The sequence below is a fragment of the Schistocerca cancellata genome, chromosome 3 (assembly GCF_023864275.1).
Source record: "Schistocerca cancellata isolate TAMUIC-IGC-003103 chromosome 3, iqSchCanc2.1, whole genome shotgun sequence".
NCBI classification, from domain to species: Eukaryota; Metazoa; Arthropoda; class Insecta; order Orthoptera; family Acrididae; genus Schistocerca; species Schistocerca cancellata.
The window spans coordinates 724,361,477-724,373,991 of NC_064628.1; the positions used below are offsets into that span (position 1 = coordinate 724,361,477).

Consider the following 12,515-nt stretch of genomic DNA (forward strand, 5'->3'; position numbering starts at 1 on the left):
ATCCTGTTGAAAAATAGAACCAGCGCACTGTCGAGTTAGAGATGATACAGCGAGATGCAGGATACTGGTGTGTCTGAATGGAACCTCTCCCCTAGGCACCATCTTAGTCACTGACAACGATCACCTGTGTAGTCCAGAACCACTATTTATCACTGAACACTATGTGGTGACATTCATCAACAACTATTTATCATTGAACACAATGTGTTAACATTCATCAACAGTCCATGCTTTTCTGTCACACCACCACTTCAAACACAGCCGTTTGTGTCGTCGTAACTGCAGTCTACTATAAGCATGTGATGGAAATACCCTAGCTCAGCTGCTCTTAGGCTTTGACCAATGGTACGAGGTAACACAGAATGTTGCAGCGAGTCCATTGCTTAATCTTGGATGATAGGCACATCTGTGAAGGGGTTATGATGTGCTTGGTGCACAATTCTGCAATCCTCACTTGTGATGGTCAACCAGAACTTTGATAAAGAGTGTGCCTGCGTTCATGTTCCCGTGCAGTCCAACAACCGGCTGCTGTAAATTTGGATAAAAATATACAATAGAGTCAGCTGGCCAAATGGAGGCCCACAATGGGGTTCCCTTTCAATCTCTATCAGGCACTTATAATGCTGTCTCACACAATTATGTGGGGTATTTACATGTTATTCACATCGATCACACATCATCTAACACTGTTTGTGCCCCCAACTAGGCCCGGTAACAACAGTATACTTGAACAACACTAATGTACTGTGTGTGTGTGTGTGTGTGTGTGTGTGTGTGTGTGTGTGTGTGTGTGTGTGTGTGTGTGTGTGTACACATGTACTGTGTGTGTGTGTGTGTGTGTGTGTGTGTGTGCGCACAAACAACCATGTCTTTTGGGTGCTTCTTCATTATTTCATTTTTTAGGCAGTTTGTATATGACTCCAGAAAATAACTGCACTGACGAAGAAAAAAAATCACAACACCAAAAAGGAGTTGTACAACATAAATAAAAGTTGTTAGGTATGCTATGTCTGAGAGATGACGTCAATTCAAATTTCGCATCAGTCAAATAAGAGTCGGTGTTAGTTACCTTTGAGATTGGACGTGGTGAGTTAATATTAGTCAAGAATGCCTTCAAGGCGATGATGGTGCCGTTATCAGAACCTCACTGAGTTTGAATGAGGTCGTGTCATAGGGCTACGAGAAGCTGAATGTTCCTTCTGTGATATTGCAGAAAGACATGGCAGGATTGTAGCCACAGTACATGATTGCAGGCAGTAGTGGTCACGAGAATGTATGATTGCAAGAAGACTGGGCTCCAGACAGCCACATGGTGCTATTGAGAGGGAAGACTGTTGTGTTCAGTGTGCGCTCCAGAATGACATACTGCATCTGTAGCGGTAATTTGAGCAGCAGTTGACACCACACTGACAATGAACTGTTACAAATTGGTCACTTCTAGGGCAACTCTGAGCCAGATACCCTGTAGTGTGTATTCCACTAACTCCAAACCATCACCATTTGTGACATTAGTGGTGCCAAACACGAGCTGAAAGCTGGTTCTGCCTAGGTGCCAGTGATGGTCATGTGTTGGTTAGGTGGAGGCTAGTTGGGGACCTGCAATCAACCTGCCTGCGTGCTACACACACTGGAGTTATGGTTTGATGTGTTCATATGATGGCAGGGGAATTCTTGTTATCGCATGCACATGACTGCAAATTTGTACATCGTTTTGGTGATTATACCTCTTGTTTTGCTGTTCATGGACAGCATTCCTCAGAGCATTTTCCAACAGAATAACACTTGCCCACATACCGCTGTTGTAACCCAACAGGCTCTGTAACCCAACATGCTCTAGAGAGTGTCCACATTTGCCTTGGCCTGCTCGATCATCAGAATTGTCTCCAATCAAGCACATCTGGGAGATCATTGGATAACAACTCCAGCGTCATCCACAAACAGCATTAACTGTCTCTGTATTGACGGACCAAGTGCAACAGGCTTGGATCTCTATCCCACAAAATGACATGCAGCACCCGGACAACATGACATATGCATGTTTGCATGCATGCATTGAACTATCTGGAGGTTTCATGGGTTATTAATGTATCAGCATTCCACATCTGCACTGTCTTATCTCACACTTACATTATCCTGTGATCTTGCAGTGTTAAACACTTAAGTATGTTACCTAGGCAACTACCGGTATATTCTTGAAATTTCATTAGTCTCCATTTTTTTTATTTATTTATTTTATTTTTTTCCTGTCAGCATATTTTGGATGGGAGCTAGAAATACAGGGTGATTCAAAAAGAATACCACAGCTTTAAAAATGTGTATTTAATGAAAGAAACATAATATAACCTTCTGTTATACATCATTACAAAGAGTATTTAAAAAGGTTTTTTTTTCACTCAAAAACAAGTTCAGAGATGTTCAATATGGCCCCCTCCAGACACTCGAGCAATATCAACCCGATACTCCAACTCGTTCCACACTCTCTGTAGCATATCAGGCGTAACAGTTTGGATAGCTGCTGTTATTTCTCATTTCAAATCATCAGTGGTGGCTGGGAGAGGTGGCCGAAACACCATATCCTTAACATACCCCCATAAGAAAAAATCGCAGGGGGTAAGATCAGGGCTTCTTGGAGGCCAGTGATGAAGTGCTCTGTCACGGGCTGCCTGGCGGCCGATCCATCGCCTCGGGTAGTTGACGTTCAGGTTTCATAACTAACCTTTTTCGTAGGACTTCCCATACAGTTGATTGTGGAATTTGCAGCTCTCTGCTAGCTCTGCGAGTCGATTTTCCTGGGCTGCGAACAAATGCTTGCTGGATGCGTGCTACATTTTCATCACTCGTTCTCGGCTGTCCAGAACTTTTCCCTTTGCACAAACACCCATTCTCTGTAAACTGTTTATACCAACGTTTAATACACCACCTATCAGGAGGTTTAACACCATACTTCATTCGAAATGCACGCTGAACAACTGTCGTCGATTCACTTCTGCCGTACTCAATAACACAAAAAGCTTTCTGTTGAGCGGTCGCCATCTTAGCATCAATTGACGCTGACGCCTAGTCAGCAGCGCCTCAAGTGAACAAATGTACAACTAAGTGAAACTTTATAGCTCCCTTAATTCGCCGACAGATAGTGCTTAGCTTTGCCTTTTGTCGTTGCAGAGTTTTAAATTCCTAAAGTTGTGGTATTCTTTTTGAATCACCCTGTATTAACCTTTAGGGTTGTGCATCATGCTGATCATGGTATAGGAACTATTGTAATCTGTAACAATTAGCAGACTTGCTGTAGAGGAAATGTGAATATTCACTTACTTACCCAACATCATACTGACATGGAGAAACCTAAAAGGATAATACCTATTCAGCACTGAGGACTAATAACCAGAATGTTGTTCAGAGTCTGTACATTGTGTTGACTAGTCATATCACTAACTCTGTAACATTAATGTGAGATTCTGTCTAATAGTGCTCTCTTTCTTTGTCGACATGTGTGTATGTAACGAAACACTGGTTTTTCTTTGTAGAGAGTTGCATTTCAGCTTGTATAATCAACAAGACTGTAAGCGCTATTGCTGTGCTCCCTGTTTCAGTAAAAATAAAAAAATCAGTTATGTATTAAGTCATGAACTTCACACTTACGGCTAGTCATACTCTAATAGTGTGTTTGTTAATTTTTCAGGTGTAACACTGCCAACAGATTCTTGAAAATATGTATGATTTGTAAACAGCTAGAAAGAAAGATTAGTTTTTAACATCTTACCATGAAAACTTCAAAGTACATCTTAAATAAGTTCTCTGTTCCCTTCACAGCTCTGCAGTACATATATTTTTCCATTAAATTTGTCTATTAGCAACTAGTCCTAGCTTTTAAATAGTTGTGACTGCCATGGATGTTGTTGGAGTAGAAGAGATACTCATGTTCAGAAAAAAAAAATAAGGAGAAGAAACTGAACACCTTGAATGACTAGACAGAATGTTCATATTCTGAGGTCATGTGCATTAGTATGTTGCAGTTGAAACATAACATTCCGTAGATTGTAGGTGATCATCAGTATTGTGGTGCAACACCACCTATCGGTAAAACATGCCTGCATCTCTCGTTGTTGCTCCAAACCACAGGTCATAGATCAGTGTGACTTGAGCAGACCTGCAGGACGCCTCACAGATGTATGCGTGAACCGTACCATCAAATCACCGAAAGAGGGTGCATTATTGGCATTTGAGAGAATGTGATGCATCCATCCGGGAAATTGCTGCTCTTGTGGGAGCCGCGGAAGGTCATAGAACATGATGATATGGGTCAGGTCGCACCACCGAGAAACCCCCCCCCCCTTTCCCCCTCATCCTAATGGCATTGGAGGACAGATCTGCGTTCTCCGTAACTCTGGTGCAACAGTGGAACACAGGGGTGACACGTGGGTTAATGGGCATCGTCCACTTCTTTGCCTACCTTTGATGAATATGTGTGTGGACCAATGTCATTGGGGACAGGAATGACATCAGATAGTGTTTTCAAATGAATCCAGATTCTCATGGTTTGAAAATTATGGCTGTATTTTGGTTTGCCACTGATGGAGGGAGCGACATCACAGTGACTGCATTCTCACAAGATCTACAGCACCAACTCTAGGCCATATGGTGTGGGGTGCTGTTGAGTGCAACCACAAATCACAGTTGGTGTGTGTCCAGGGCACTGTGACCAGTGTCATCTGAGTGAATGACATCCTGTGACCTGTAGCCATACCCTCTATGTCCCCAGATGCCCTTTTTCAGCGAGACAATGCAGAACCACATGTTGCTGCGTCAAGGGATGTCAGCCCTTTGCCGTGGCCCATGAGATCACCAGACCTGTTGCCAATCGAAAATGTGTGGGATGTGGTGAAATGATGGGTGTAGTGCTGTCACCCAATTCCAACCATTACAGATGAACTTTGGAACCAGGTGAATGCAGCATTGATTGCTGCACCATAGGATGCCATTCATGCCTTGTACACATTGATGCCATCATGCATGGAACAAGTTGTCAGGGTCCATGGCAGTTCCTGTGCCTAAGAGGCAACAGGACACATGCTGAACTGTGGTGACTGAAATGCTAATCACTTCTGCAGAACATACTAATGTACATGTCCTGTGAATATGAATGTCCTATTTCTTGTCATTCAGGATGTTCTGTTTTTTCTGAACGTGAGTGTAATGTCTTCAAAGTAATCACCTTTCACTATAGTTAATCTGTTCAAAGCAGCTCCAAGGCTAATGATGATTATTTCTTAAATAGTAGTCAGTATACACATATCACACACAGTATGATGAGAGTAACCTTGAGTGTGCTGAGAGGGATGTGTTTGTATGTTTTGCAGGTAATGCTGGAGTATATGGCGATGAAAGCTCAGATCCAGTGTCATTGCAGCCTAAAAAAGGTGGTCTCATTCGCACAAGTTCTCTCAAGCATGATTCCAGGAACAAAGATGCAAGCATAGCTGCAAAGAAGAGAAAGAAGAGCTGGGATGAAGGGGGAGTTCTCAGTTACATGGATAGTGATGAGACATCAGCACTCTGTGACGATCCAAGTGAACTTCGCTCAGATGAAGGATTTAGCCGGAGTAAACTAGTTGTAGAGAGTGAAGATACAGATGCAGATGCTGAGTGTTGTGCAGTGGACCATAAAGTTGTGACTGTGGGGCAAAGTACTGATGATGGAGATCAGAATACTGTGGTTGTTACTCATAGGCGTGAACTTCCATCGACAGGTAGCTTTAAACATAATAGACTATCTGTCATTTCTTCTGAAAGTGACAAAAAGTCATCGGAGAGTGTTGAAGTGATTGGCTCGGAATGTGGCAGCAGTTTCACAACATCTCCAGAATCAGAATTGGGTCTTATGAGCCCAGATATGTCTGTGTCGTCTTCAGTGACAGGTGTTAGGTCATGTGCTGCTACTAGTTCTCCAGAGTCTGTAGAGGTTATTCCCGATACGACAAGCTCTGTAGAGGTTCTGGGGGACCCATGTAGTGGACGAACGTCACGGACTACTTCATCACCGTACATCTCTCCTGAAAGTGCAGTTGCGCCTTGCTCATATGAAGAAGCATTTGGAGAGTTGCAGACGCCAGTCGAGATGTAAGTTGTGATTCACTTTTTAATATTTATTTTGTTGAAACAAACAGTGAAAAAAGTCAAGGATGAAATAACTTCAATGTATTGAAAAGGATATATTGTTACTAACTGTATAAAGGCAATGTTGAGTCATACTGACAAGCACAACTAAAAAACTGCTATTCATTCTGGCTTTGCACAGAAAGGCATTCATCTGAAGTAGAAAACATGTACAGACTCACATAGGGCCTACATGCAATTCACACACATGGCCACTGCCTTTGACCACTGTGGCCAGGCTGAGTTGTAAGTGCACCTTATGGGAGGAGCAACCTGTTGCTGGGGTTCGGAGGAGGCAGGGGGTGGGGAGGGGGGGGCATAGCAGGGTGGGGTGGGGGAAGGTGTGCTGCTTGTGGGCACATGCAGGGACAGGGTAGCGCTAATTGGTGCAGTGTCTGGAGATTTTGGAGGTGGGGGAAGGGGGAGCAGAAAAGCAGAGAAGTAGAAAAGAGTATGTTGGTGATATAGTAGGCTGTTGAGCTGGAGTGGGAGTAAGGAAGGGGATAGGTAAGTGGAAGACAGGGATTCTCAAAGGTTATGGGAATGTCGGATACACCATATTGCGAGGAGAGTCCCACCTGCCCAATTAAAAAAATCTGGTTTTGGTAGTAAGGATCCGGATGAAGCAGGTTGTGAAGCAGTCGTTGAACTGAGGCATGTTCAGCAATTGGATGGTGTAGCTGTCTCTTGGCCACAGTTTGACAGTGGCTATTCATGCGATCAGGCAACTTGTCAGCTGTCATGCCCTTGTAGTAAACAGCATAGTTTGGTTACACCTTAGTCAATAGATCACATGGCTGCTTTCATAGGTAGCCCTGCATTTGATGGGAGAGGAGATGCCTCTGAGCAGACAGAAGTAAGTGGTGGTAGGAAGATTTATGGGACAGGTCTTGCATCTAGGCCTATTGCAGGGATATGAGCCTTGAGATAGGGTTGGGGACAGAGGTGGAGTAGGGATGTAAAAGGATATTATAAATGTTATTCAGTTGCCCCAGTCATGAGCGGTACTGAGTCACGAGGGGAGTGTTCCTTTGTGGCTAGACACTGGGTATGTGGGAGGTGGTAGGTGACTGGAGATTAATGCACTGGAGGTCTGTTTCTGTACAAGATTGGGTGGGTAATTTCAGTCCATGAAGGCACCAGTGAGACCCTTGATATATTTGGAGAGAGAGCCCTGTTAATGCAGATGCAGCTGCCACGACTGGCTATGCTGGATGGAAGGATTTCCTGGTACGGAGTGGGTCAAAATGGAGGTATTACTAGTGGCTGGTATGTTTGATATGGCCGGAGGTCAAGGTGTAGCCATTCTTGAAGTGGAGGTTGACATTGAAGAAAGTGGCTTGTTGGGTTGAGGAGGACCAGGTGAAGCAAATGGGGGAAATGTCATTATGGAGGAATTTGGATAGGACATCCTCACCCTCATTCTAGATCAATAGGTAAGATTTTGGCATACTGCATGGTCAGGAAGGATTCCTTGGGATGCCCTAGGCAATCAATACCTCTGTCCATAACCATCTTACCAGCTACCATTGATACCTCTACTTTGACAGCCACCACTCAACCCATTTCAAGAATTCCCTTCAATACAGCCTAGCCACCCATGTGTGTGTCACATTTCCAGCAACAAGCAGGCCCTCTCCAAATATACCAAGGCCCTCACTGTGGCGTTCACAGACTGAAATTACCCACCCAATCTTGTACAGAAACAGATCTCCAATACCTTGTCTCTCCAGTCACCTACCACCTCTCACACATCCACACTCTAACCACAAAGAAGCACTCCCCTCATGACTCTGTACTACCCAGGATTGGAGCAAATGAACGTCATTCTCCCCAGGGTTTCGACTACCTCTTACTATGCCCTGAAATGTGGAGTATCCTACCCACCGTCCTTACCACGCCTCTCACAGTAGTATTCCAGCACCCACTGAAACCCTGTAATATCCTTTTCCACCCCTACTCCATCCATGCACCCAACTCCTTGCCTCTGTCTCATATCTTTGCAATAGATGTAAATGCAAGACCTATCCCGCACATACTCCCACCACCAACTACTCCAGTAAATCACAGATGTCTCCTGTCCCATCAAAGGCAGGGTTACCTGTGAAAGAAACCATGTGATCTACAAACTATGCAGCAACCAACATGCTGTTTTCTATGTGGACAAGACAACTATCAGGCTGTCTGTCAGCATAAATGGCCACTGTTAAATTGGGGCAAAGAGTCAGCTGGACCACACAGTTGCTGTATGTGGTGCTCAATGCAATGAGCTTCAGCTCAACGACTGCTTCACAGCCTGCTCCATCTGGATCTTTCCTGCCAACACCAGGTTTTCTGAATTGAACAGGTGGGAACTCTCCCTGTGATGTTTTCTACTTTCCCATAAGCCCCAACTCAATCTTTGCTAGTACCTGCCCTGTACGTACGTATCCCCTCCTTTCTCCCAATCAAGCACAGCACAGCTTTCTATTTCAACAACACACCCTTGTAATTCACTATTTTTTCACTCCTCTCCCTCCTCGCTCCTCCCCCTCGTCACTCCTCTCCCCTCCTTCCACCACCACCACCACCCCTCCTCCCACTCCTCTCCCCTTCTTCCACCATCACCCCTCCTCCCACTCCTCCACCCTCCTCCCACTCCTCCACCCTCCTCCCACTCCTCCACCCTCCTCCCACTCCTCCACCCTCCTCCCACTCCTCCACCCTCCTCCCACTCCTCCACCCTCCTCCCACTCCTTCACCCTCCTCCCACTCCTTCACCCTCCTCCCACTCCTTCACCCTCCTCCCACTCCTCCACCCTCCTCCCACTCCTCCACCCTCCTCCTACTCCTCCACCCTCCTCCCACTACTCCACCCTCCTCCCACTCCTCCACCCTTCTCCCACTCTTCCCCCCTCCTCCCGCTCCTTTCCCCTCCTCCCCACTCCTCCCCCCTCCTCCCACTCCTCCCCCTCCTCCCAGTCCTCCCCCTCCTCCCAGTCCTCCCCCTCCTCCCACTCCTTTCCCCTCCTCCCACTCCTTCCCTCCTCCCACTTGTCCCCCTTCCTTCCCAAACCACCTAGCAGCGAAACCTTTCCCCATCACATTCCTGCATGTTCCCACAATCAGCACTACGGCTTCCCACAGCCCACTTTGCTTTGCTGCCCTACTTGCCCCATGCCTCCTACAAATTGGCTAACACACAATCTCAAACAACTGCCAACATCACCACTTACTGCAAGAACCGCCAAACAGCAAGTCCCTGTTGGGCAGAATTACTATAGAAATGAAAATTCAGTAATAGATATGCAGCAGTACTTACCAATAGCAGATGATTATCCCCAATAGATTGATGTCCAAGAAATCAATGCTATCTGTGAAACCATTAATAAAAAAAAAAGACACACCCCTAAGAATTCAATACCAAACACGAAACAAAAAATGTAAAAATTAAAATAAATAACAAAAAATCCACAACCATTTCAAAATAAAAACCTTTCTTTCCTTGCCACAAACATTCTCTCCTTCCAAAAACTTCCTCAAGCAAACAGCTATTTTGTGGAACATTCTTCCTGCAGACATACTTATGTAAATGACTGTGTAGCACTGAAATTCTCCTTTTCTCTCACACAATAATAATCTTTATTGTCCCCCAATAACTTTCAATTATGTTTGTAGACACTCCTGTTTTTTATCCCTAAATTCAGTGAAATGATTCACAGTCAAATGCATCTACCGAGCTTCATGTAACCCCTTTAACTGGCCCACCATCTGTGATAATGGACCAATCTGCTGTGTAACTTTTTACTAACTGAAACACAATACAAGCTATCCTCCCTTCAAATACCTTACAAATCATGTCTGGAGAAGAGTGATCTCTTGACACAACTGTTCCTGACACCCGTGGTTCAATAACATCTCCCATTTATTTGGTTACATTTATTTATTTATTTTTTGTTGTATTTTGCAAATTGTGACTTTCTATATCCTCCAGCCTACCGATTTTTATCTCTTTTTCATAACAAAATCCGAACAAACTTCCTGGCAAAACAAATACCAGTCTGTGACATTTTTACAGTCTGTCTATATCTCATGAGCCACAAGCCAAACAGGAGATCTTAAGCAAAAGTAGTAAGAAAGTAGTAAAATTGTTTTCATAGGAAGCCATGAATTATCAAACCACATCTCGCTATGAATAGACTGCCACATAAGATCTTTTGAGCAGCACCACATATACAAGTCATACACACATTTCTTGGAAACACTGCCACAAACACTACAGATACAATAACTAGCAATTAGGCTGTACTGTCTGGCAAAACTGATTACATTCATCATTTCTCTCAGTTCATCATCCAATATCAAAATAGTGAAATGAACAGGAGGAATTTGGGATTATTTTCCGTACCTTCAAAATCAGCAACAGAATTGGGCTCCGCAACTGCCTCCATATTTTGCATTACTACTAATACTTAAAAAACAATTTCAAATCCTGTGCAAAGACAGATTTCCATTTCTGATGAACATCAAAGACTAACATATTACTTTCTCTATAAAACAACAAGATTACATTTGATGGAATGTAAGGCTACATGGAAAATCAGTTCAAAATACACACAAAAATATGACACTGCAGCAGCCATCAGATCAAAGGTCAAAGCCAATAGCTAGTATTGAACATTCCCCTAGACCTGACTGAGTCTGTGAGAGTTGTTATCTGTAGTGATTCATGAGCATAAATGTTTCGCTTCATACCTTTTTCATCATCAGTTGGAGTCTAGTCTGGTCATTCTGTAATGCTCCTAGAAACTCTCACATTATGCCATTTTGCTGGACATCTTATAGCATTGCTTTCATGTCTAGTAGTGATTTACAGAGTTCATCCAAAACACGTGGTGTGTAATGAAGAGAGAAATTCCCATTTTGCATCATCTCAAAATCAGTGTGGATGTCTTCTCACCATCATGGGATATGCATTACCCTTAATCTTTTTACTGACTTGATGTGGCCTGCCACGAACTCCTCTCTTTTGGCAGCCTCTTCACCTCACACTCAGAGTAGAACTTTCACCCTGCACTCTCAGCTGGATACATTCCAGTCTCTGTCTTTCATTACAGGTTTTAGCCTCAACAGCTCCCACCAGTATGCACATTCTGTCATTGTGTCCCTTCTTTTGCCCCCATTTTCTGCACATTCCTGTCCTCTTTGGTTTATTGAAGAATCTCTTCATACCATATCTTATCTGCCCAACTGATTTTAAACATCCTTCTATAGCACTACATCTCAAATTCTTAGATTCTCTTCTTTTCCAGTTGAAATTGAGTTGTATACTGTGGGACTGTGGACTAGCTCTATGACTCTTTTAGTAATAATGACATGTTTACTAATATAACACACATAGAAGATTCTAACAACAAGTTTTTTATTAATTTCATCAGTAAAATTCTAGATCAGAGCTAGTAGCGTACTTCTGTGTTTTGTGCAGCAATGTCGTTGGTGTTCACCATGAGGTATGACGGAATGGCAAGAGGTTGTGTCAGCTGCTGGTTCTAAGCAATGGGCAGGCAATGTGTTTCAGAGGAATATCATCACATTATTATGTCAACGTATCACAACCTATGAAATCATAACACATTTGGAAGAAACAGGCAAATATTTTGGCAACCAAAATTGTTAATTTAATGTAACTGTGCTGTTAGGTCCAAACATAACCACAACCTCTAACTCATGACGTATGCAGGAGAAAGATATGTATGTAATAACAATGATTATTAAGTAAATTTTTGTGAGTAAAACTGTTATTCTGTTGTAACCTAGGCCTCGGTTAAGCTACAGGTGGATCTGTCAATACAACTATGTATTTTATCTTCCACATTTGTTGAATTTACCAACTCACAACCAAACTGTCACATTCTACACTAACCTGAACCTTAGCTAAACTACAGATCAATTTGTGACCACAATCAGGTTTTTTAACTTTCACATTTGCCGAAAACCAAACTGTCACATTCCAACCCAACCACAACCTCATAATTCGTGTCATATTCAGAAAAAAAAACAGCATGATATATGTGACAGCAGTGAAGAAGAGACAGTGCTAGAAATTCATTGCTTCTTTTCTCACCTCTCGTTGATTACATGAAAGTATCATCCTATTGACTACACGAAACATACACGTTGCCAACCTAAAAGCGGTAGAGAAATCAGCTGTGACTGCCACTAGCCCTGATTGAGGCTTAGCTGATGTCTTCTTTTGTTGGAACTTCTGGAGTGGAAGGATTTGCCGGTGATCACTGGTTTTGGAGAACACCCAAGTGTTGTAATTCTTTCACTCTTTCAGGACACGCCCTTCCCTGCCTGCAAATTGTAATATAAACATTTAT

The 12,515-nt window shown here is 43.4% G+C and overlaps 1 protein-coding gene across 3 annotated transcripts in view; it reads left to right on the forward strand.

The window, feature by feature from the left end:
- The window catches only part of LOC126175739 (TATA element modulatory factor), a 173,250-nt gene that overhangs the window by 9,390 nt on the left and 151,345 nt on the right, over window positions 1-12,515 (forward strand). For all 3 annotated transcript variants that reach the window (XM_049922689.1, XM_049922691.1, XM_049922690.1), the window contains exon 3: window positions 5,358-6,117. In XM_049922689.1, coding sequence (XP_049778646.1) covers window positions 5,358-6,117 — 760 coding nt within the window. The remainder of the gene's footprint in view (window positions 1-5,357; window positions 6,118-12,515) is intronic.